Genomic DNA, 25,966 nt, shown 5'->3' with positions numbered 1-25,966 from the left:
TTGCATGCAAGGTCAACACAATCAGTCCCAGAATTTATGCATGCCAGAAAAAAATAAAACTTGCTAAGTATCCAAAGGTACTCTACTGTTTGCGATCAATCCACAAAACATCTTTTTCCAGACATTCAAGGCAGTGGTCAAATTACAGTACGACAAATGAAAATGACTCAATGAAGATTTTTTTTTTTTTTTATGTTTGGGGATGTCAGCAAAAAAAAAACTTGGAAAAGTTTGAAAGGAGCTGTGACCCATTTTCTACAAGATTTTCTCATGCATTTGCGGCAAATACCGCAGATGGCCTTTAGAGGTGTATACTAGGATGGAATTTAATCTTATTTCTGATGTAATGTTCAAATAAAACTGGTAACTGAAAATCTTACTCTGCAGTCTCCGAATCACTACTCAAGGTGAGCCCAGTTCTGCAGCTATTCTCGTTCATCTGTGACAGGTTGAAGTCCTCATTTACTTCCACATTACAAGAATCAACCACCATTTCAACGACCTATTGGAGCGGGGAAAAAAATACTTTATGAAACACAAGACAAGCTCTAGCTGTACACATATTCATGAGTTTTATGTTATTACATCTCACTGACTGTAACAGCCAGGAATCTCTCTATCACAATTAATCTCACCTGCAATCAATGGGGCGTATTATCTATACACCCCCCATAATGACATCACTCTAAGAGTGCTTGGGTACTGAGGGTGGGGGTGGGTTTACAAATGTTTGCCTTTCACTATTAATTTGACTCCCACAGTGAAACAAATATCAAGGCAGCGCTGGTCAAGTTAACTACATTAAGAGCTGTGAGGATACAAACAGATTATGCAAAATATTGCTCCCCAACCCCTTTCCCTCTGTTCCCCAACTCCTCCCCTCTCCCTCCTCCCCACTGTGCCTTCAGCAGTAATTGGTGCCAAAACAAGAATTACAAATGATCATTCAGTATATGTTCAGCATAATTAGCTTCATAAAAAATGTAAATATCATCATTTGTGCGTGATAATCAGCGTAAATCTGACAAATAAATAGAAAAATATGTTTCTCACCATTCCAGATCTAAATATGTCTATCTTGTGCCAGTTACCATCAGCTAAGTCCTCGCTGGAAGCCAAATTTAAAACTTCACTATTAACTCCAAACTTCATGGTCAGCCTTGGTTTTCCGGCAACCAGCTGTAGCAAGATGTAATCAGTTGTGGACTCTGCACTTGTCAGGGGTCCGTTATAAAACAACATTCCCGTCGCAGACGATGTGAGGAACTCTATGCTGGTGTGAGATTCTTCGCACTGAGACAATGTCTCCAGCCAGGCGTACTCTTCTCCAGAGAATGTTGCCGCCAAACGTTGGCATTCTGGACCCTCGAAACCGTTCAAGCAGATGCATCTGAGATGACGACAGGAAAAGAAAGATATTATTGTAAACAAAGTAAGTTGCAAGAGACAGGCCGCACCGGCCTACCTGGTAATTATACTGACAGAATCAAAATCGACCAATTCTGAGCAAAGAAGTAGGACCTGACATGAACGCTGAAAGTACTATGATAGGACGAACCAGTATTATATATTGTGGGACCAGTGGCGGAGCATCCATACAGTCAGGGGGGGGCGGATGCCGCCCCCTGACGGACTCAAATGGACTGCTGGCGCCCTTTTCAGCTATTCACCACTTTTTACTTATTCGCAATTATTTACTTTTTTATTGCACTCTCATCTACCTATTGACATTTCTCACATTTTATTGGCGATGACACCTATTTATTCTTCGTTTATCTGCAAATTAGCAAGGCCCGGAAAGGGTCATTTCCGGCAATATTGGGAGTATCTTTACTCGAAATAATTCTGTACGCTCTGCGCCAACCTGTGGTGGCGCTCCGCTTAGATAAAGTCAAAAGCGCCCATACAGACCATTCTCGCCCCCTCTGACCAATACCCCTAGCTCTGCCACTGTGTGGGACCCATAGAAAGATTGTTGCTATCTACAACTTCTTGCTTCCCCAAAGCAGAAAATGTCATGTACTGTATTAACCAGTGTCATACTTTCACCAAAAAAGGATCACTACTTTCTGTGTGATTATTAAAAACAGAAAGGAAAAACTAATTTTTATGTTGACCCTAGATTGGCTCAGAGAGAACGAATTAGACAACACCCAAGTTTGGGTATCGTTTTCTGCAATGACACTCACTGATAGCCCACGTCCCCTGAATCCAACGGGATACAGGTTCCTCCGTTGTGGCACGTGGTAGTCAGGCAGCCACCGATCGGAGTCTCCTTAACGGCGCAGGAGCATTCAGCCACCTCGTACGAGTTGACAGAGACGAAGGAGGCCTCGGGAGTGTCGACGATGACTGGACTCTCTGAGATGGTCAACACGCTGCTACATTCCCTGAGACACTCATTGGGTATGCACTCATCAATGGACACCATTGTAATCTCTAAACCAGTGTCTGTCTCAAGCTGTTGGGGTAAAAAATTGTTTTAGATTTTTCTTTTTAAATAAATAAAAAGAAAGTTTAAATATGTGGAATATATTGGAGTGGAGTGGAGTGTTAGCTCTGTGGTAAACGCCGGTGCTTTTCAATCATAAGGTCCCGAGTTCAAGTCACTCCAACATTAATGTACTGCATGTTGTCCAGTTTACAGAGTTGTTGACAATTGACAATTCATCATCATGGACGTTAAATATGAATCTAAGAGACTGACTTCGGTCAGCTTGCGGCTTTGATAAGCCAATGAGGCTTCTTTGCGAGTTCCTGCTTGCAGAAGGATCTAAAATACATACAATACATACATATATACATATTCCATAGTTCAGATAGTAGGCCTACAGCATGTGGCTAATGTTATACACTGGAATGAGCTCAATGTTGTCACATCTGTCGGTTTTTAACTCGGTTTGTGTAATTTTTTGATGTTCTGAGCAAACCATGTAATATGCACACATTTTCTGACACACTTTGGTCTAACTAAAAAATATAACTGCATATGGTATAATCCATTCGGTCACTGCTAATATCAGAGTACATTGGATGTTTAGAACACATACATATCGTTCAAATGTTATTTAATGGCATGAAAAGCTACTGGACTACACTGTTAACAGGGATTGTGATTTGAATGCATATGGTAACTCATATCACAAATAAAATCAGTGCCAAAATATATCTTGTCAATTGGGCTTTTTAAACCACACCGTGGAACGTTCTTTGCAAAGATTTTATCGTAACGGAAATATCGCTTGCAGTTGGCTGTACTGCAGAAAATTCATTTACCACTCTTGATAAAAGTGATAGAGAATATCATGGGATATCAAAGTGATATGGGATATCATGGAATATCAAAATGATATGCCATTTATCATGGGATATCAAAGTGAGATGCGATACTATCGATAAAAGTGATATGGGAACATGTTATGAATGTATTGCAGTACTGGGATCAGAATAGCTGCTGCCTGATAATTCAATGTTAGCTTCGGTTTTAATTCTGACCACCAAAAACAAAGGAGACACCCAAAAAAACCTGACCGTCTACTTTGATCTGTATGATAAAAGAGGATTTGTCATGAACAACTTCTCCCCAAAAAAGGTAAGAAAAATCTTATTCTATATGGGTGACACATCAGACATTTAATGTTTGTTCTTTTTCACACAAGACTGAAGACTTGATCAAGTATGACATTCTCGAAACCAATTTTCTTTGTTTAGCATTTTGGTTTATTTATTTGCAATGTTTTACATTCTGTATAAATGGAGATGGGTTTCGCAAATGCTGAATCCAAAAGGATCGAATCTCCTTCACATGACCTCATCATTATTGTATAGCGTATACCTTTCAAAAATATGTCACGACGATGAAAGGAAAAGCAAAGAGAAGATAAAAGGTTATCATATATCCTAGTTTATTTATAAAATCACTCTCACAGAATGATAGCTGCCTTGGATAAAATGTTGGTGGTCTCTTACCTCTGCCATATTCTGCAGGACCAGGGTGTCCAGATATTCAGCTGTGTAATATCCAGTTGAAATAGCTAGAAGTTGTCTGGCAGACCTCCTTCTCCTGCTAGAGGTGCCGGTAGACACCGAGTACCTCACGTCGGTGCCGATGCCATCTCCGGGAGAAGACAAGACGGTGAAGACGTCGACAGGACCGGAATCCCCGAGGTTCAAAATGGACGCTAAGCTGCTCTGTAGAAGTTCCCTCTTGCCCGACGATACAAAGTTCTCGGGTGTAACGGAATCAAATCGTAACGATCCGGAATTTAGGACGGCCTCTCGACTGACATCTTTAACGACTACATTTATGGTCGATTCCACGTTGGGTTGTTTTGTTGATCCTGTGATGCCGTCGTCTCTTACCGTCACGGTCAGCAGGTAAGTGCCTTGAGGCGTACCGGACTCGATGGTCACAACACCGCTGTCCGAGTTGACCTTTATGTCAAAAGAAAGGGAAACAATTTCTCTCTATAAAAACCGAACGATATTAATTTATAATCATATCAAAATTCATACTCATTACACAAATCATAAGAGATGATTTTTTTTTTCCTGAGAGGCAGAGCAAATATCCTCCGTCGCTTGAAAGAATAAAATACGATACTGCAAAAAGAATAAAAATGAAAACAATTACATGTGACAATGAAAAAAAAAAAGAGATCAAATGTTGAATACAGAATCATATACCAAAATGATATTATTTATGATACAATAAATATTTAAAGATATTTGGACATTTGGATGCAAATAAATAGACAAAATAAATTTGAAAAAATCCAACTGAGTATGTTGTTGAATGCAGCATACAGTATGTACCCTTTCAATCAAAGAAAAAATTCAAAAATTCAAGGAAAATCAGCTTCGATATGTGTAACGTGCTTCAAGAAGTATAAGATATTTTCAACAATTTTTTACATATTTAATGAAATTAGCTATGAATCTATCCTCATTATCTAATTAAGAAACTTGGTTTGGGCTACTCAATATTTCTAATTAACATATAAACACCCAGTGCTAGATCCATCCAAACATTTGCAACCATCTAAAGAAGCGGAGATGCTTCTCGTGCCCAATGCCTTATGGTATGGGATCACAAGCGTTGACAAAAATTGACCTGTGACCTCTGTTGACCTCAGATTCATATGAACAGTCCACCAAAAACAATAGACTGCATGTACTTTATTCGCAGGGTAACCACATAGCAGATTTGTCGATTGATGTGTAATACCAGTGAGGCATCGTTCACACGACCCGGCCATCACACTCTGCCCATAGAGAAATTATATCCCATGGGACTTGCAACACATGCATGCCTGGTGTGTAAAATTCATCTTGCCTAGTGCAATACATATACTTGGCTGAGAATTACAATGTTTTCGTTGTTATTCAAATGAGAAAATAGCTGTCTGAATTCATGAGTGGATTGATGACGGTCAGAATATATTCTTGAATGGACCACTGCACATGTGTGAAATGGTTTTGGTTTATGATATATTTTACTATCAACCGTCCAAGCATGAGATTGTTTTTCCTGAGCGAGTCCAAGTACATGATATATACATTTGTATGTTAGGACTCCAGTGTTATCCATCCCAAGCAACTCTACACTTCAGTCCTGTTAACAGTAAATGTCAGGGATACATGCGGCCCGCAGAAATTGGGGCCATATGGGCAGTGGCAGAGCTAGGGGTATTGGTCAGGAGGGGCGAGAATGGTCTGTAGGGGCGCTTTCAACACTATCTAAGCAGAGCGCCACCACAGGTTGGCGCGTAGCATACAGACATTTTTTGAGTAAAGATTCTCCCTAGATCGCTGGAAATGACCCTTTCCGGGCCTGGCTAATTTGCAGATAAAGGAAGAATAAATAGGTGTCATCGCCAAATTACACCAACAAAATAGGTCAATATGTCAATAGGTAGATGAGAGCACAATAAAAAAGTTAATAAGCGCGAATAAGTAAAAAGTGGTAAAGAGTTGAAAAGGGCGCCAGCAGTCCATTTGAGTCCGTCAAGGGGGGCATCCGCCCCCCCCCCTGACTGTATGGACGCTCCGCCACTGCGTATGGGGACATTACTATGGAGCAAATTATTTTATGAATGGGTTGCAGTGCAGGAAATATCGAACATTCCATGTACTTTATCATGATATTTATTATCATTTATTTTACCTAAATGACATCTAACTATTGTGGTAACTAAACAATTCATAAAAAATTCCCCCTCCCCCCCTCCCCACATATGTCAATTACACTGAAAAGGAATTGCTTGCATATTTCACCAGGTTGCTTAAATCATATTCCTCTGTCATCAGTCCAAAGTAATCTTTCCACTGGACTATAAATTTTACACAACAACAAATATCACAAATTCATCATACTTAATGGTCTATATGACGTGAACAAAGTCCACTTTCAAGTTTTAATGGGTTTTACCAATTTGACGACTTTTGAAAATCGACATTTGCATTACAAAAGGCTGCCTAATATTTTCTCAGTTATATTCCCTATTTAAACAGTCTACGAACAGGGAAAATTTGACTAAATTGTCAATAAACTAAAACAAGAGGTTGCAATAAGGAGGGAATTTAACAACTGGATTTTCTCAGAGGACTAAAACTATAAAGAAACCAGCTGTGAGTGTGCTGATGTGCTAGTTAACATGCTAATTACAAATAAAGAAGAAATATTAAAGAATAGAATAAAGTTAGAAAGTTAAAAAAGGAGGTTAAAAAAAAGAAGGGAAAATAAAAGAGTTGCTTTCAGTTCTATACTGGAGAATAAATGTGTTTTCCCTTCTTTTCAACTCACTGAAAAATATTCCTGTGAAGTTAACGAGTAGGTTTTGTCCTCATATGGATCATCGTCTGTAACCGGTACTGTCCCGATGGGAGAGGTTGGAATGTTACCTATGTGGTTAAAAGAGAATATTATAAGCATTTGATACAAACATTGGCCCTCCAATTATTATCCGAACCTACTTATCTGTTAGAAGGTATTTTCTGTAGCAAGGAATGCAAATGCCTTTGGCCAGCAGGTTCCTTGAGGGTAGGGGAGGGGGGTTGAAGGTGGCAAAACCAGCCTGGTTTGGCATTTTTCATCATTTTTAGAAACTATATCAACTTCTAATTAGCAGACTTTTGGAGGAAGACCTCAGTAAAATATTGTCAGAAGAAATCCAAAAACTTTGTATCTTCCTGCCATTAAAGGTTAACTTATTTGGATGTGGCAAGTTGCATTCGGGGGGGGGGGGGAGTGGGGACCAACATTTAGCCCACACACATCCCACCTCCCCCCATCTCCCCATGGCAAAGGCACTTTGGTTTTACCTTCAAAGCTGTACACAGTGATATCCTTGGAACCAGCCTGATGTGCGTTATCGTTGCTGTAAGATACGAGAGGTATTTGCTCATCGGCTGTGTTGTTAGCCCTGTCTGTTATCCGCACAGTCAGACTTCCTGTATATTCCTCGACGGTTGTCGTCGTGACGATGGAAGCAGAATTATCTATGAATGAACACGATTAGAAAGATTTTATTTCACTGGATTAAAGCTGAGATTTCTAAAGACTTTCTTGCACTGAATTACAGCTAAGATTTCTAGATGTCCTATTGCAGTAGTGTGGGTATCCTTGTAGATGACATTTACAACAGAAACTAGCTATGAAAAATATACAGATATATATATAACAAAGTTTGGCATTTTAATCAAATAGATAAATGTAAAGACCTACGAAATGATTTTTTTAATTGATGCAAGGAATAATATGTGTCCTAGCAGTTTTCACTCACTCACTGAGGTAGGAAATTTTGAAACTTTTTACTGGTCTATTGAATGCATGTATATGTACATCATGCAATAACTTGTGACAGGGACAACACAGCTGCTATTTCTGTTGTACTGTAGTCTCTAATTGTTGCATGCCAGAGAAGGAAAGATATTAGCAGAAAAATGAATGACAAGATGAAACACTTCACACAAGATAGATGACACACATAACACAAGATGACGCACATCACAGAAGATGACACACATCACACAATATGACACACATCACACAAGATGACACACATCACTAATATGACACACATCACACAAGATGACACACATCACACAAGATGACAAACATCACACAAGATGACACATCACACAAAATGACACACATCACACAAGATATGACACACATCACACAATATGACACACATCACACAAGATGACACACATCACTAATATGACACACATCACACAAGATGACACACATCATACAAGATGACACACATCACACAAGATGACACACATCACACAATATGACACACATCACACAAGATGACACACATCACACAATATGACACACATCACACAATATGACACACATCACACAAGATGACACACATCACTAATATGACACACATCACACAAGATGACACACATGAGACAAGATATGACACATGATGTGTGATCGTCAAAAGTTGGACACAAATTATAAGGGGCCTGTAGCATTACTCGGGCCAGTCTGTGCAGGCGGACATGACCTTCTTTCCAGCACGATATACTCAATGCCAGTCTGCATATCTGATGACCTAGCTCTATTGTTTGGTATAGATTCAGCCGCAGCAGCCTTTCTTTGCGACACTGTGCCTGAATGAAACTCACCCATATCATTTGGTACGATTTCAAACAATCCAAGCGTGTCTACTAATGCATATTCATAGTAACCGGGCTGGGTGGAGTCTAGATCATCATCAGATGCACTGACCACAACTACCACTTGCCCTGCCGTCCCAGCAGGGTCCACTACTGCCACGTAATCTTCTGCAAAGTATGGAGCTTCGTCGTCAACCTCTAGCACCGTGAATTTCAACGTCACCGAACTTGACAATCCTAATGAAGATAAGAATTCGCTAAATACAAGAAGAAGCATAATAAATGATCCGACGTTGCAGCTGCTTAGGTTTAAGATAGTAATGATGCCAAGCACAGGGAATCCATTACACGACAAAATACTAAAGCTGAAATGGACAATGTCTTATGTTATGCGGCAAGGTTTGTGTGCATTAATACCATACAGTTTTTCAGTATTTTATGATAACCGATTTTCTGATAGGTATTAAAAGATCGAACGCTCTCTAGCTGCCCAGCCATGACAAAGCATCAATATACATATGCTCATCAGTAGGTAGGGAAACCATTTACCGGCTTAAACACAATTTAATTTGGCTTGCATTGCGCTCCAGTCTTTCAAATGGATCGTTCAACAATGAATTTCATTAGTTTTCAAAAGTAATTTGCACAGTGTTTCAAAACAATTTCACCAAAATATCTCATGAACTAGTACATATTTGGATTCTAACACAATACAGGCTGCATTTTATTAAGTGAGTCTAACTGGCCCATGAAACTGTATCTAAAATTACGTTACCTTGCAGGTCCCCCATTTCTGATACCAGCGTGAAGAGTCACAAAGTCCCTACTTGTCCAAGGGACAAGGTGTAATGCAGTGGCGGAGCTTTTATTGGTCGGGGGGGGGGGGGGGATTGGTCTGTAGGGGCACTTTGACACTATCTAAGCGGAGCGCCAATTTTTTTTAGTAAAAATACTCCCTAGATCGCCGGAAATGACCCTTTCCGGGCCTTGCTAATTTGCAGATAAACGAAGAATAAATAGGTGTCATCGCCATTTGTGACAACTTGGAAGTTTATATGGGTGTTGAAAGTACATGCACTTGGAAATATGACAAATGTCGATAGGAGGATGAGAGTGCAATAAAAACGTCAATAATCACAAATAAGTAAAAAGTGGTAAAAAGCTGAAAAGGGTGCCAGCAGTCCATTTGAGTCCGTCAGGGGGGGATCCGCCCCCACCCTGACTGTATGGACGCTCCGCCACTGGTGTAATGGTCTGGCCTTAGATCACAAGTACCTCGCCTTAGCCATTGACTGCACAACAAGCCACCACCCCTCCCCCACCCCCCCTACAGTACATCCAAAATATGAACAGATTTCGCACATTGCTTAATATTTAAAGGAACTACAGTGTCATGTTCACTCAAGTATTAAAGTAATGTATGAGAACGCATGAAAGATGAAGTAAAACTCATGGAATTTAATTTGAGTCGTGTTTATTTGATCAGACTCTCTAGGAGTAGCAATTAGTGTTGGACCCATAATCGGTTATAATCAGCTGGTCCGATTATCAGACAATCTGTATATAATCGGCATCGGCAAAATCCATTGCGCTACCGATTATGGGGAACCGATTATTACGTTCCACATAAAGGATTGTATTTTTCAGCGCCTTTCATTCACCACAGCCAAAATGGGAAAAAAATCGTTAAAAATCGTAGATCCGGTTCGACTCAAAGCTTATCGAAGCCGGGGAAGGTGTGCTAATCTACAGTGTAACTGTATCGCAAGTGACTCACACGAGATTGTACTAATGCTCTTCGATATACTATCCAGTTTTGGCAGTTAACATCTTATTGCGGGCATACTATTATACCCGCAATAAGGGGGAATAGGGGACGACACAATATTATTATTTAATATTATTTTTCACTTAGCTTCTTGCATCTAACAAAACCTTGTGTTATCCATGTTTAACGATTTAAAGATTTATTATCTTGACTAAATATAAAGCCAAAACAATGTACTTCTTAACCACTTTGGTTGTTTCACCGTAAGTTAAAACTGGAAAGTGGAAACGATAAAATTAGGCTTTCCTAATTGTGAGTTCTATGTACTGTACATTAGGCTAGTCTGGCTAGAGAACGTCAAGCTTCAGAACTGTTCAGTTTGCAAATGCGCCCAAGATTTTACAAATGTGATAAAATGATGAAATCAAGGCCTCAAATACTCCTTAAAATCCCTAAACATGTTAGGCGACAGTCCTCAGTAGTTCTACTGCATTACAGTATTTTGTGATTAGGCAAACACATTTAGGAATATTTTTGTGAAGCAACTTTATTGCCTACCATACGTGCTAAAATAACCCTGGCCCTTTCAGTAAGTGAACTCCAGCAACCAACTAAAGCAAGTCTGATTTCCAGCGACATGCGTGAAAAAGTCAATGGCACTAAAGAGTGTGATTTCTCTCACATGTAGTTAAGTCAATGGAGAAGCACCGTTGACTTACTGAGTATAATCACTTGAAACAGCGTTTGATCTGAAGTTCTCCCGCGCAGATGGTAATCATTGAAAACTTGATACAAACGTCCGAGATTGTTTTATTTTTCATATCAGATTACATATTTCTATATCAGATTACAAAACTATGAATATTATATTTCTACTTTTCACTTTATTAACGTTGGAGTTGCAACACTGATAATGGTTATAATACCAATTGCTAAAGCTGGCCCCAATTTTTTTTTCAAATTTCGTAGACAATGAATACTTTTTCCCCCTTCTGTAGTCTGTACAGCACTGCCATTAACTGTGTTGTGTGGGATTGCAAAATTGCGATTTATTGCGACTCAAACGTACAGCGCCCCATGTATGTATTACAGTGCTCTTTATTTGCTTTAGTGTGAAACGTTAAGTCGTTCATTTACATCTTTGATTGTATTGGCCTAGAAGTTGGTAATCAATCATAACACCTATATTAGGACAGTTCCGCGAAAATGATGAATAATCGGTAATAGAGAGCGGCCCCGATTGTCACATGACTTAATCGGTAATGAGTAATAACCGATTAACATATAATCGGTCGAACACTTAGTAACAATATCTATATACAAGTATGTGTGAAACTAACTAGATGAGATATAGGATAGTTCCTGGTCAATATCGTCAACAGCAGGTGGTCAGTACTATCTGTCAACGCAGGGGTCACTCGTAGGAGTTGCTCGCATCAAGGTGTCAGCATTAAAGCAGTGTAGTGACATGCATAAGGTATTACAATGATCATATGTGGTGGATATCACATACAGTAACTCTATATACACTCACCACTCTCATCAGAGGCAGTGACCATCAACTCATGCTCATCTGCAGTCTCTCTATCCAGAACTCCAACGATATCCACAGAATATTCGTAATCTGTCCGCTTGGTAACAATTACGTCAAGTGGTCCCGGCGGAGAGTGAGAAAAGCTTCATTTGAGAGATATAGACAGAAAGAAAGGGAAAATTTTCAATCTGTTCTTAATGTATTGATGACAGGGAGGACTGACCGAGGGTGGGAGGGAAGTGGGGTAGGGGGGAGGGCAGTTGTTGGAGACATTGTTCCTACGCTATAAACCGAGTACACAGTATATATCAGGACGAGTACCATAAATTTGAGTGGTCCGATATTGTCTAATATTAACTATTGCTAATTCTCATCAAATTTTGTCCAAGTTCTTTGCTATAGCAAATTTTGTTTTGGGGATGATGAAAGAAAGATCAAATAAAATAAGCATGAAAATGTCTCACCCCTAAACTCCCCCCCCAGCCATTTTCCAATAATTATAATAATAATCATAATTCATTTTATAAAGCGTAAAATCCACAAAAGTGCTCTGAAACGCTAATTGACAAACAAATCAATAAACTTGTTGATTCTCCTATAAACGCAGTATTGTGATTAGTAGCACAGCAATTCAGTTCAATTACAAAATTATTACATTCATGTATCCAGAAGAATTATCAGATATTTCTTCGAAAGACATACAGAAGAGACTTAGGAGGCAACACTTCTAACATAACAGATCTATTTTACATTGCCACAGACAATAGGAACAGTCTTAAGTGATCTTTAGTGGTCTTAGGAAGGTTTGCATAATGTATGCAGCAAGCATCTCATCCATATTCATCTGCCCCCACACACAACGGCAGAGCAATAATTATATGAATTCACTGGCAGTGAGAGGGATGTAGCTCACATTTTTTATCTTTTCAAAATTCATAAACTCACCTTACAGTCTGTCCTTCCTCGTCAATCACTGTAAATGTTTTCAGAATATTATCTGTACCTCCTTCAGGCAGGGAAACCTCCAATGGTAAAACATCGATAAATTTTGGCGGTTCGTTAATTTTATTTATCGTAATGGAGACCGTGTCGGTTTCTGATTGTGGGTTAAAGGTGTAGTCATCATCAGTTAACTCTACTGTTAAAGTATATGATGAGCTTTCAATATAATCCAGTTCCTAGGAAAGAGATGACATTAACCTACTTGTTAATCACAAAACTGCAGATTATTGCCAACTTGAAAATTTGAAAAATCGCAATAAAATTCATGATGAAAATCTTCCCTTAAGGCATTGAAAACTCGCCCCAAACAGCGTGCAGCGCTCTGAAAAAGTTAACTTTCCGTTGCTTGCAAGTGAAGTTTTCTTCTTGTCGCTACAAAATGCAGACAGTAATGAAATGTGATACCTTGTTATCTTTTATCTAGACCTGAGATGTCCATGGCTGCTATGTACACTGTGTTGTGGGTATTGACCGTAGCTGTATGTATTGACTGTACACTAGTGTCTAATTACCGATGGTAACAAGCTGTGTGTGTATTTTCTGGGATCGACAGTGGTGTCTAACACGTCTGTTACACCTCATTCGAAACTAGGTCAGATTACCGGAATGAGACGTTTCTGTGTGCACGAGTCTTCACACCCTTTAACATAGTGTTAGCTCAGTGGCTAACGCCGGTGCCTTTCAATCATAAGGTCCCTGGTTCAAGATACTCCCAGATTAATGTATGTCGTCCAGTTACAGAGTTGTTGACAGTTAACAATTCATAATCATGGAGGTTAAATATGAATCTAAGAGACTGACTTCGGCCAGCTTGCGGCTTTGATAAGCCAATGAGGCTTCTTCGCGAGTTCCTGCTTTCAGGAGGATCTAAACTACATACATACATACACCCATACATACATATATTCAATGAGCTGGCTGTCAAGGATTTTCCAGAGAGGGCGCTGACATAGATATGTGTAATCTGTACTGGTTACAGATCTATGAATAACAGTATTACACGAATGCTGGAAAGTGCTGCTCACGAGCATGAACCTGCAAACAGATGCGTTGGCAGATTGACAAGTTCAAGGTTCCATTTGTGCCAGTTTGGGTGGAACGGTAAAAAAAGTGCTTTAGAGAAAACAAGTTATAAACACGTGCTTAGAACGATTAGTTTTGACTTGAAACTTTGAAAATATGTTTCATTGATAACTTTTTCTGAATAAATACAGAGCAAAATGTAATAAAACTTCTTCTGAGCCAGTCACAGTGCCGTTAAAATCTGCGGTCAGAGACTAAAGCTTGTCAAAGTTGCAAAACTTTGGGCAAGCTTGGACTTCTCTCTCCCCAATGTACGCTACGACATAGAAGCTTTTCAGACTAAACAAGTCACAGAAGCAATCCATACGAGATCTTCTTGCATCAATGGACTCAGCGTTTCAGAAAGTCTATGATATAGTAGACTCTATATTGTCAAACCAACAAGAAATAAGAGAACGGATCATGTCCCTAGGTGACCATATTTGAATATCTAGCATATTTGGGGCCATATGCATATAGCATACTTTTATGTCCAAAAAAAGTCATACTATAGCAGACTTCTTCATGAAAATTGGAATAACCAAAGAGAAACTTGGAAAATTATCAATGAAATTATACGTCGGGGCAATTCTCAAGAAAAAAACACATTTCAGACTTAATCATGATGGTGGAATAATTTTGCTACAGACTTTAAAGGTCAAAATTCTCAAACAATCTTTATTACATCATTCGATGTAATTTTCCTCACTGGGACATAAGTTATCTTGTGTGTTTCTTAAAATTGTCTGAGAACAATTTGGAGATTATAAAGACCTCCAGAAAAGTACTCTTTGAAAACTTCTAGGAATTATAGTGTGCTATCATTTGGGGCCTATATTGACTACCTTTAAGGATTGCAGATTTGTTGGAATGATGCAGTTTTCTCAGTATTGGATAGAGTCAAGCCAGTTGAATTCAAAAGGGAAATGTCAAATCTACCAGTGTTCCTACTAAAGCTATGTCTAAATGCATGTTTATTTCCCCCCACCAACTGTGCAGAAATTTCTTCGATTATTAATAACCTGGAAAAAAAAGGATCCTCGGCTGGGATGGACGGTATTTTAGTCCATATGCTTTCGGTCTTGCAACAATATTACCGTGCCTCCTAAGTAAATCTGCATCCTTCCCCTCTCTAAAGGTCTTGTTCCAGGTCGTATGGAAGTATCTATAGAACTACTGAACGGTGATCCTTCTGTTCTTTCAAACTACAGACCAATTTCCATTATCCCTACAATTTCTAAGGTTCTCGAAAGAAAATAGTAATGCAAACTAGCCTCATTGATCTAAAGACAAAATATGTGTAGACCTAGCTGTAATATAGTTTATGAAGGACAGTTTCTGGCAAATTTGTGATAAACGGCAGTCTTGAAATGAACAATTATGACTGACCTTTGACACTACAACGAGTCCCTGTAGTGTGTAGGCATCCGAGTAGATGTCAAAGACACCTTCGTCGTTTCCGCCAGTTATGCTGAACTGAACGCTGTCTCTGTACGCTGCATCTTCGTCGCTGACCGGTAGGACTGCGACCACCTCCCCTATGGGCGTATCATCACCGATAGACTCTGTGACAGAGTCTTGCATATATTCTGGGAAGTTGTTATCAACGTCCTTCACATAGATTGTCACTGTGGTTGACGCAGCTGTATATGGATATGGAAGGAGAGAGCGACTACTTTACCATGTTTGGGCTGATTCGAACGGCTAAAACTTCCTGATTACAAAGATTTGAAAAAAAAACTAAATTGTCTATAACTTCCAACAAGGTTTGTTGCTATTGAAGAGTTTAAAAATGCGGTCAAATTTAATTGCTGGGAATAACATTTTCAAATGGCTCTCATCAAAGCTTCATTTTTTTTTTTTGGGCTCAAATTTGGTGATAGTTTCTGAATGCATTTCTTGGTCATCATGGGCAATTGAGATCTAGATGGGCCCCACTCTCCAACCCCCCTTTCAACCCCCCTACCTTTATCTTTATATTTTGATCTTTAATTCACAGAGAAATGAGTGGTCACTATCAAAGTGTTGCTTTTATTATGATTAATATTCTACTACCTAAATTCTAACTTTTCTTGAGTGATAAACACATATTGGATATGGACACATGATTTTCAGTAAATTATTGCGATGGAATCCTCTATGTAACGACTTGTACCCTTCTTTTACTGCGATCCTTTCTACATTTCTATGCATCTGTTTAATACCTATACCTCTCACTTTAAAGGCAATGCCTTCTTTAGTTGTAGCTTACAAAAGCACTTCATCAACAAGGGGGTGAGGGAAGGGAGGGGAAGGGGTGGTAATGGTTGTGTTTTTTTTTTTTTGGTTCTCTTTTCTAATTGTAAAGTTCTGTATTTTTTCAGGGAGTGTCACTACCCGACAAGCCCTTTAGGGTTTTTTAGTACACTTCCTTTCACAAGTTTTGTTTCTATATCTCCTTCTATTGTCATATGTCATACTTATGTTGTACGTGATAGAACAAAAATAAATAAATGAAATGAAATGATTCCCCTTTCACTATTTCAAATAAGCTACATGGCTTTTACCTGGTTGCTACCAGGACGGTCCAAATCGTACTCTATACGCACAATACAAACTCCCTAAATGTTTATGCAGTATCCACACTGTATCCATATCTGAAATGGTAAGAAGTACAGCGAAGTTGAAATGAATATTAAACTTACATGGTCTGATATCATCTGCTGCAATCACCTGTAATTCATAGTATTCTCCCGGCGCCCTCGTAACTGTTTTTGAAACAGAAATCTCTCCAGAGGGTGATGCAATACCAAAAGTATCGCAAGATTCAGTATCAACTGGGCAGCTAAGGCTGTACAGTAGATCAAATGCATCCTCATCCCGAGCTGTTACTGTCATTACAACACCGGCTGCTGCAAAACCCAGGCAGAAATTTGTGTGACAACCAGGGAGAAAAAAAAAGAAGATAAATAATAAAAACAGAACAGAGACATAAAACTAATGAGTCTATATCCTGTTGAAGAAGTGACTTCAGCTCGTTATGGAGTGGGTGTTTCTCGTCTCTATGAATTTCATGAGAATGCCTTTTTAAAATCTCCCATGGCTGCATTGTTAACTTGGTTAATAAGAGTGTTATCATCTAGGCTAACAATTTTGGCACAATAACCCATGGAGGCTCCTTTAAAAGGAAAACTGATTTTGCTATGCGGTACACAGTGGGGGAGCTAGGGGTATTGGTCAAGGGGGGCGAGAATGGTCTGTAGGGGCGCTTCTGACACTTTCTAAGCAGAGCGCCACCACGGGTTGGCCCGGAGCATACCAAAATTTTTGAGTAAAGATACTCCCTAGATCGCCGGAAATGACTCTTTCCGGGCCTTGCTAATTTGCAGATAAACGAAGAATAAATAGGTGTCATCGCCAAATTACGCCAACAAAATGTGAAAAATGTCAATATGTTGATGAGAGCGCAATAAAAAAAGTCAATAATCGCAAATAAGTAAAAAGTGGTAAAGAGCTGAAAAGGGCGCCTGCAGTCCATTTGAGTCCGTCAGGGGGGGGGGCATCCGCCCCCCTGACTGTATGGACGCTCCGATAAATGATTCCCTGCCCTCTTTCTTCTGTAATATTTGTAAGGTAATCTTCAACAAACACAGTTTTCCCTTTGATCACTTTCAAACTTTTCTTGACAAATTAGTTCTAGCATGTAGATTCTATCAGATTTGCTGGTATGTACGCATAGCAAAACTGTGTAAGTCCGTGGTTTCCAGCAAAAATTCTCTGCACTGGCTTGGGCGCTGCTTCGGGGAAAAAAAATATCACTGACCATGATCACTTCATGAAAATCATGATAATTGTTAGACAAAATGCAATTATCCACCACGTGTAAAAAGAGAGGTATTCATTAAGGTCTTAAATTTGGTTTCAAGAGGTTAAACCTAGACAAGTGCCAAAAATAAGGAAAGACTCACATGCTTGTTCTATTTTTTAAATTTTTGTGTTTTCATAAAGCCATCATGTAGAATGAATGGCATTGTTCCAATGACAACAGAAACATGCACTCATGGTTGATAATACTGAGCATATGAACTTAAAGGTGTGTTTAGTAGTCTTTAATACAGGTTCAACACATAACGAAATGTTGATGGCCACAGTAGAGCATCAAACAGATTCGTTATATCATTCTTCCTTTTAACCTATTAAAGACAATTGATACATTTGTTTGGGCCCAGTACTATTATTATTATTATTCAGATACCCTACATGCATGCAAATACATCCCTGGTAATTCAACCTGTGGGCCATGGACCTCAAATTTTAGAGTTGTCAATAAAAAAAAATGGAGGGTCACCAAGACAAAACAATAAATTGTTGATATACTTTTGGAAAACTCAAGTGTAGAAAAATCTTGAACACAGATAACTTTCAAAATATAAGGGGCTTAAGGGGTTCCCTTTCTCTTAGGCCCCTCCTGGGGGACCACAACATCAGCCAAGATGATGGAAGGTGAAAATTGGTCTCGCCTAACAAAACAGGTTTAATATCAGCTAGGGCGGCTCTACACCAAAACATCGACTACTTCTCATCAACTCTCCAATCTTATAAAAACCATATCAACTGACTAGAATAACTAAATTGCTGCATTTGTGATTATTAATATGCACCAGTTGTAGGTAATTTTTCAGGGTTTTTCACATTTTTCAGTGTAATTTAGAAACTTAAGAGACTTAAACGATCACCATTACTACCCATGAAAGTTGCCAAAATATTGTCCAGATCCATTTTTTTTTTGCATAGTTTTTTTTTAGCCAATCTTGCAAGATATGACCCTGCTAAATAGCTTTATAATCCTTTTGTTTCCTTCATGCACAACTTCGTATATAACATGAGACTTAAGTATGGTAAAAAAAATAAAAATGCACAGATTGTTTCCCTGCCTGGAACAACTGATAATTAGTCAGAAAAATGTTTTAACATAAATAATTCTTTTTGTCCCTTCTGTTACTGTTAGTTTGTCATTTAGCCTTTGAAAGAGATCCTGCTAGGATCGAAACGTCAGGCCAACTTACTTTTACACATTCTCTTACACAGGCTCTCTAGTGGATAAGCAGTTTGCTAACAGTTTTATTTTATTTTGATGAATAATTCTGAACGGAATAACCAGTCAACCGCCTTCCCCCGACCACATCCCTTTCTTCCTTCCTCACAAATGTCAAAAACACACTTACATGCCTCCTCATCCACAGTATCGACATACTCTGCGAGAGTAAACTCTGGGTCGTTGTCGTTTTCGTCCACAACTGTAACTTCGACTCTGGTAAAAGCCTCTTGGCTTCCGTTTGTGGCCTTGGCCGTGAGATACCACACAGGCACATCTTCCCTGTCCAGTGGTGGGGAACCAACACTTATAGTTCCAGTTGAACTGTCAATCTCAAATTGTGCAGTGTTAGGTACGAGACTGTAAGAAGCAGGGTTAGCACTACTGACCTGTAGACAGAACAGAATAGAGTGGGACTGAATCTATTTGATTTTATCATCACGATCTTCCCTGCCTTTAAGATACCGTTTTTATTATTTTATTATTATGGCTAAAAAACAGTGGAGATTGCATATCCACCCCAGTTGGTAATGCTAGCCATACTGAATGCTCCTCTGCACAAATTCATGAATAAACAACACACAGTGTACTATTTCAGTGGTCAAGCCAAATTTGGCTTCACACAGGAATGAAGTGGCTGGTCATTAGAGCACTTGTGTTTACAATCATATGGTGGCTGGTCAATTAAGTAGGTGCACTCAAGGATGAATCCTAATGCAGTACTTTGGGTAGTTTATGCTATCAAGTAAAAAATTACTAATGGTCCAGTGAATTTGAGGAATGTTTTACTTTAGGCAGGCTTGGCTGTCATGTTTGTTTTGGGTGGTGGGGGGTTGGGGGTATACAAACTGACACCTTAAATCAATCTATTTTAATACAAATGGGAATGTACTGCTTGCCAAAGCTTGAAGGATATCATGTACATCACATTTCACAAAAGTCAGTTTTCACTTACTGTATCTATAATGGGTCGGGAATCATCATTTTCTGTTGTCATGCTTTCATAGCTAGCCTGTGAGAAGTTTGGCCAATCTCCAAAGACTTTGGTGACAGTCACATCGATGGTTGTTTCATCCTCATTCAAACCGTCATTTACTTTGTAGGTTAGCGTAAAAGAATCCTGGCCTTCTATTCGTCGGGCAAGAGTTATCGCTCCTGTGTTGTGGTTGACCGTGAACGTTCCGTCGGTATTTCCTGAGCTGATAAAGTACTGCAATCGACTATCTGAATAACAGTATGACAAGAAAGACATATTCTCGACAAAAGGAAGACAGAAGTAATCTAATTCCTTGTGCCTTACAATTGCACCCGCATCAAAGCTGTCACTGTTAGGTAGTCTGATATACAATATGTCTCGCCAGCTTCTTGACAAAACCTCTGTCAAACAAAGAGTCTGGAGAAATTCTTCCTGGGCATTCATTTTTATAATAGAACAGTAGTAAATAGTATGCCACCTCGATGGAATCATCGTAGCGACAGTTCTGGTTTTTATCCGACAGATGAAGGATATCTGCCTTCCACATCCCCTTCCTAAAGATTTTATGATGTCGGCTGCGACACCATGTGACAAGGTGACATCATTCCTGTTCAATATCATTTATTAAGAACAAAAGGGTCACATGACTACATACTAGTATAAACAACCAGAAAATGATTTTTATTGAGGAAATCTGTCCACCAGGATGCATGACTATTAATGTTAAAGAAAGCAGTTAGCGTCTACCATATCTCTGTGTCAATTAAGACCTTTGGAAACGACTTAACCATAATTGATCCCTAGGCTGATGACTTGAGACATAGAGAAGCTGGTCACTACCACCGACACCCAGAAGAAGCAGCCAACAGGTTCTTTCTCTAAGAGCCATATCATGGTGCAAGGCATAAAACCTTCCTGCATTTCCTACTAGAGGACAGTGGGGCTGAAAGTATGCCTGAGCTAGCAACCCTTATGGAAGACAGAAATGACTGGAAATATCGATGCCAGGTTATTGTCCAGCCAATTTCTCCTACCCCTCATGATGATATTGGTCGACCATGGTCGAACTGATGATGATGATGGTGATTTGGTATAAAGCACTTGTCACATCAGGTACATGATAACCACACACACAATCGGTGTAACTATTGAAACAGTCGCTCCCGTAGGAAACACTGGTGTGCCATGTCTATTTGATTTGGTATGAAGCACTTGTCACATCAGGTACATGATAACCACACACACAATCGGTGTAACTATTGAAACAGTCGCTCCCGTAGGAAACGCTGGTGTGCCATGTCTATTTGTCCCCAGCTTGGGGATTTCCCACAGGGTGCAGCCCAGTGGCGTTACCAGACATTTCAATCTTGGGTGGCACAGGAGGGGGGGGGGCACAGCACTTAACTAGGGGGACACAATGTTTACTTGTGAATGCTGTCCTTTAGGAGGGGTCTAAGGGAGGGGGTGAAATTTTTGATTAATTAAGGGTCCTTAGATGCAATCTGGTGCTATGTTTTGCAACTTGAAGTAACTTCATGTTCAAGAATTTTCGGGCTTGGTCTGTCCAATGTTTTTAAGTGAGGCAGATCAAGTTTTTGTTTGAGTATTTCTTAGGAGGGGGGGTGGCACTTGGGGGTGCACAATTTTTTTGGGGGGAGGGCACTTACCCCCCCTTCCTGGCCACCCCTAGGTGATGCCACTGATGCAGCCAGTCCTCACATAATCTAATAGATCTGGCCAGGAATTGAACCCTACCCTGATATAAAGCAAGACTTGCAGATACAACTTGACATGATGCATTAAAGTCACTGCTTGGATAATTTGAGATGAAAGATATAGAATCCCATTGGTTTAATTTGATTGCTTACCGGCATCCTCATCTATCGCGGTAACCGTCATCACCTCATCTCCAAGTTGAGCATCTTCTCTGATTGTGACAGAGTAAGGCGACGTGTCATTGAAATAGGGCTCAAAGTCATTCTCATCGAGTATGTAGATACTCACAGATGCTTGAGCTTTTGGTTAGACAAAAATGAAAATTTGAGACCATTTTAGAGCACATATTGCAGATTACATACCTACATATCTATTATGATTAAGACAAGCAAATCATAACTATCAAAGGCAGAATAATTCCATAGTAAACCTGGAAAAACTAGAAGAATACAACATTTCCCCTCCCCCCTTTTTTTTTTTTTTTTTTTTACTTTGCGACACAGCTAGTATCATCTGAGTTTGTTGCTCTCTTGATGTGGATGTTTCTCACTCTTTAATTCATGAGCCAAATTGTTGGTTTTAAGCTGAATCTCCAGAAAATGATGTCATTTTGGAACCATTCAGTGTCAACAATTTTTGGGTTGACATATGTAACATATCTTTGAAAATATATCAATTTTGGTTCTTCTTGGAGTGAAAGATTTTCTTTCATCAAAGAACAAATTAATAAAAAAAGCGGGCACTCCATGCAGTTGCAGATAAGCAAACGCTGTGATTACAACACAGGCACATTGTCATATACACATCAACTTTGCAGTCAGTGAGTATTATGGTCCCTACACAGTGTTACTCACCTTTTTTTAACTGTTTTTGTGCTCCACTGAAATTTGACCTCTGAAATTTGTGCCTAATGGAGGCAACTACAGTCTGTGTTGCCCAAGTGCAAACCCACCAAGTTTTCATGTCCAAGGACATTACCATTAAGAAGGAGTTTGTGCCATACTTTGGCACACAAAATTTGGCCAAGTCTGACTCTTGACATACTTTGATCATGTGACCTTTGGCATATCTTACAATAAATAATGAATATGATGTTTAATCTTGAGGGCCTAATAATCCACTTGGATTTGCGAGTTTGGGCAAGTTTAACCTTTCTGGTTGGAACTGAATGGCCGAAATGCTGCTTTGGACTTCTTTTTTGATCCATTGATTGCTAACCTTTGACATTTGATGTCATCACCCAGGAAGGCACTACATCCTATGCAGAGAGACACACCTACCAAGTTCATCAGCATTGAAAAAAAAAATTTCGACGCAAACACAAATTCATACATAGCTTAGCGAACACCATTTCAAACATGTTTGAGTCTACCCCGACATGTTTTGTGTCACCCGTTTGTACCTCAGCTATACTATTCACACCGAGCGTTGGTTCATTGCCTCAAGGATTTTGAGGTGGGCAGTATAATTTTGGTATCATTCTTGCATACAAGAGTATACTATATCTCATATCCCCTATATATATATATATATATATGTTACATACTGGAAGGGAGGCGATAAATCAAATCAACTTTCAAGGCCGTACTATTATAGACAGATATATTTTACTGATCGACTACAAATCTGGCAAATGCTCTCTTTAAGGGTAATACCTTGGTTAGCGCCACCGTCGGCTAGATCCAGTACATTGCGGGCCAACACATTGATGACATAGACTTCTTTATCTTTTTCTCGGTCAAAGCTGCTGTTGGTAGTGATTTCACCGGTGGATTCGTCGATTGTGAAAAATGAAGAATCTTGTTCCCCTGCAACGATGCTGTAAGCTTGCTGCAGAGAATGAGAGAATTTGTTAACTGGATGATATATTGCACAAGTACTGCACAAATCAAACAGTCTGCAGGTTTGCCAGCAAAGAGTACGATAATGAAAGTAATAGATAATTAATATTATTCAAAATATAATTATGGTATAAATAAATAAGATATGAATTATTAGATATTAATTAATAAGTTAAAAAAAGATAATTAATGTACCAGACTTCCATGACAAAAGATAGCAGACTCATGCAGAAATGTCTTGGGAAATCATATACTGTACCAAGAGTCCTTTGATAAAAGGAAGAGTAATAATAAACCCATATCTTAATAATTAAATGTTTAATAGACACACTTGTAAACAATAACTCTACAAGCTTAAGAAAGCTAGAAATACATATTTCTTTATTTCGATCTCGTGACTCAAAGAGAGAGCCCGTCTCTGAGGGCGCTGTAGGCTGGCTTTTTGAAGCCCCATGCATAGGACCTGAGGAAGAGTCTCACTTCCCTTTAATTTGGTGTTCTGTTACATTTGAAAATCTGCCCTTCAGTAAGACTGCCGTTCATTTTTCACCAAATGCCCATTTTTTCACATTTCAAGGTGATTAATCTGGAAATTTAGCCTGTGTGTTACGTTATCAATTCGCCGAGCCTAGCAAAAGGAACCGCGCAGCTCAAATTTCCGGCAATCTACCACGAGTGCCTACATTGAAATGCCCAAGGCAGGTAAACTGTTATGACAGTGGTATTGTAGCTAGGGCGCATTTTCAAATGACTTTTATGTGTTGAAAGTACAAAATGTCACACAAGGGAACAAAGACTGTTGATAACCAAAACAATGTTTGTGATGTTTGCCATATCGAGGTCAAAATACTGACTTTAAATAATCTACCGTCCCAAGAATTAAAGGATGAGTTTAGGCGTGAAGTACATTCTTTTGTGTTGTCGACTGTTAAAATACTCTGTTCTCAGTAGTCCAGGCTATATTTCTATTCTATTACTATTTTAATTTACTAAAGAAATGATCCTTCTAAATAGCTAAGGTTCAACAATTCAAGTGACTGGAATATATATACACTCTAATACACAGACCATAAGATGCAGTACAAAACTTGATGGGAAAAATATTAAGACTTTTATGGCCTAGCTCAAATGACATGTTTAGAACTATGTAGTTAAAGATTGCCAAACCGTGCTGTTTTAATGTATACCGATTTAGAAGAACACGTTTTGGTTGAATTATTAGAATCGATAGTAAATATCACTTGAGTTCCCTGTTTTTGGCCAAAAGGAAGGGATCGAGATTGAATATCTACCCGAGTTTGAAATGCTAGCCATACTGAACGCTCCTCTGCACAAATTTATGATTAAACACACAGTGTACTATTTCAGTGGTCAAGCCAAATTTGTCTTCACACAGGAAAGCAGCATGACTATGCATTAGAGGACTTGTGTTTACAATCATACAGTGGCTGGTCAATTAATTAGGTAGGCTCAAGAATGAATCCTCCTAATGCAGTACTATCAAGTAACAAATTGTTCATACTCGAGTGAATTTGATGAGGACTGTTTCTTTTCTATAGGCAGGCCTGACCGTCATGCGTACTAGAAATTAATTTGTTCTTTCTTGGTCTATAACATATCAAGTCTTATCAATTCTGTCCATAGACATCCTTGAAGGACAATTGATTCGAAACAGATCCACAAATTCTGAGGGAAGCGAATTCAGATTTTAAACAAATGTGCACTACTCTTTAATTTGAAAAATATTTTACCTCTCTGAATTCTGGGCTGGCATCAAGATCACCTGCGACCATCGTTATGACAGGTGAGCCCACCGGAGCATTTTCCAAGATTGACGCGTCATAGTTGTTCAAGAAGAAGGTGGGAGGGTTGTCATTTACGTCCCTAACGAAGAAGTTGATCGACGTCGTTGCTTGCAGTGAATCTTGTCCCTTGTTTTTCGCCGAGATTTCCAGCGTGATGCTGAGAATATGATGAAGGTTGAGGGTTGAGAATGGACAATTATTTGTGAGAATTGAGTTCCAACCTAATTGGGTTTTTATCCCACTTAAAAATTGGGTCTCCATTTTGTACGTATTTTGAGATGCCATTGCCAAAGAGGTAGAATGATCAAGCCATATTGTTTCCTTTTCCCAAAAAGGAAATAAAAATACCTGTAGAACCCTGTATCTGTGATTACACATTATGACATATGGTCCTAAGGTACAGGTAATAGAAAAATATAAATAGTTGGTGGAAGCCATCTGTTTTTGTTTCGATCCACAGTTCTTCACACACATGTATAACATTGCAAGTTGACACAAATTTCCACGCTGCGTATCTGAAACATGATACGTGTGGAGACCTTTGGGTTTTT

General features: G+C 39.1%; 1 protein-coding gene across 1 annotated transcript in view; it reads right to left on the bottom strand.

Annotated features, from left to right (window-relative positions):
* Nucleotides 1–25,966, bottom strand: part of LOC139964367 (neural-cadherin-like) — a 67,284-nt gene that overhangs the window by 9,686 nt on the left and 31,632 nt on the right. The window contains exons 12-27 of the mRNA XM_071965918.1: nucleotides 25,362–25,572; nucleotides 23,425–23,599; nucleotides 21,922–22,068; nucleotides 20,033–20,301; nucleotides 19,208–19,466; nucleotides 16,688–16,894; nucleotides 15,393–15,646; nucleotides 12,885–13,117; nucleotides 11,940–12,082; nucleotides 8,647–8,874; nucleotides 7,324–7,500; nucleotides 6,806–6,903; nucleotides 3,970–4,434; nucleotides 2,190–2,461; nucleotides 1,054–1,390; nucleotides 381–502 (exon numbers count right to left, since the gene is read on the bottom strand). Of these exons, the coding sequence (XP_071822019.1) occupies nucleotides 381–502; nucleotides 1,054–1,390; nucleotides 2,190–2,461; nucleotides 3,970–4,434; nucleotides 6,806–6,903; nucleotides 7,324–7,500; nucleotides 8,647–8,874; nucleotides 11,940–12,082; nucleotides 12,885–13,117; nucleotides 15,393–15,646; nucleotides 16,688–16,894; nucleotides 19,208–19,466; nucleotides 20,033–20,301; nucleotides 21,922–22,068; nucleotides 23,425–23,599; nucleotides 25,362–25,572 (3,597 nt within the window). The remainder of the gene's footprint in view (nucleotides 1–380; nucleotides 503–1,053; nucleotides 1,391–2,189; nucleotides 2,462–3,969; nucleotides 4,435–6,805; nucleotides 6,904–7,323; nucleotides 7,501–8,646; nucleotides 8,875–11,939; nucleotides 12,083–12,884; nucleotides 13,118–15,392; nucleotides 15,647–16,687; nucleotides 16,895–19,207; nucleotides 19,467–20,032; nucleotides 20,302–21,921; nucleotides 22,069–23,424; nucleotides 23,600–25,361; nucleotides 25,573–25,966) is intronic.

This window comes from Apostichopus japonicus, chromosome 3, assembly GCF_037975245.1.
Source record: "Apostichopus japonicus isolate 1M-3 chromosome 3, ASM3797524v1, whole genome shotgun sequence".
NCBI lineage: Eukaryota > Metazoa > Echinodermata > Holothuroidea > Aspidochirotida > Stichopodidae > Apostichopus > Apostichopus japonicus.
This window is presented reverse-complemented; position numbering and strand designations above follow the sequence as displayed.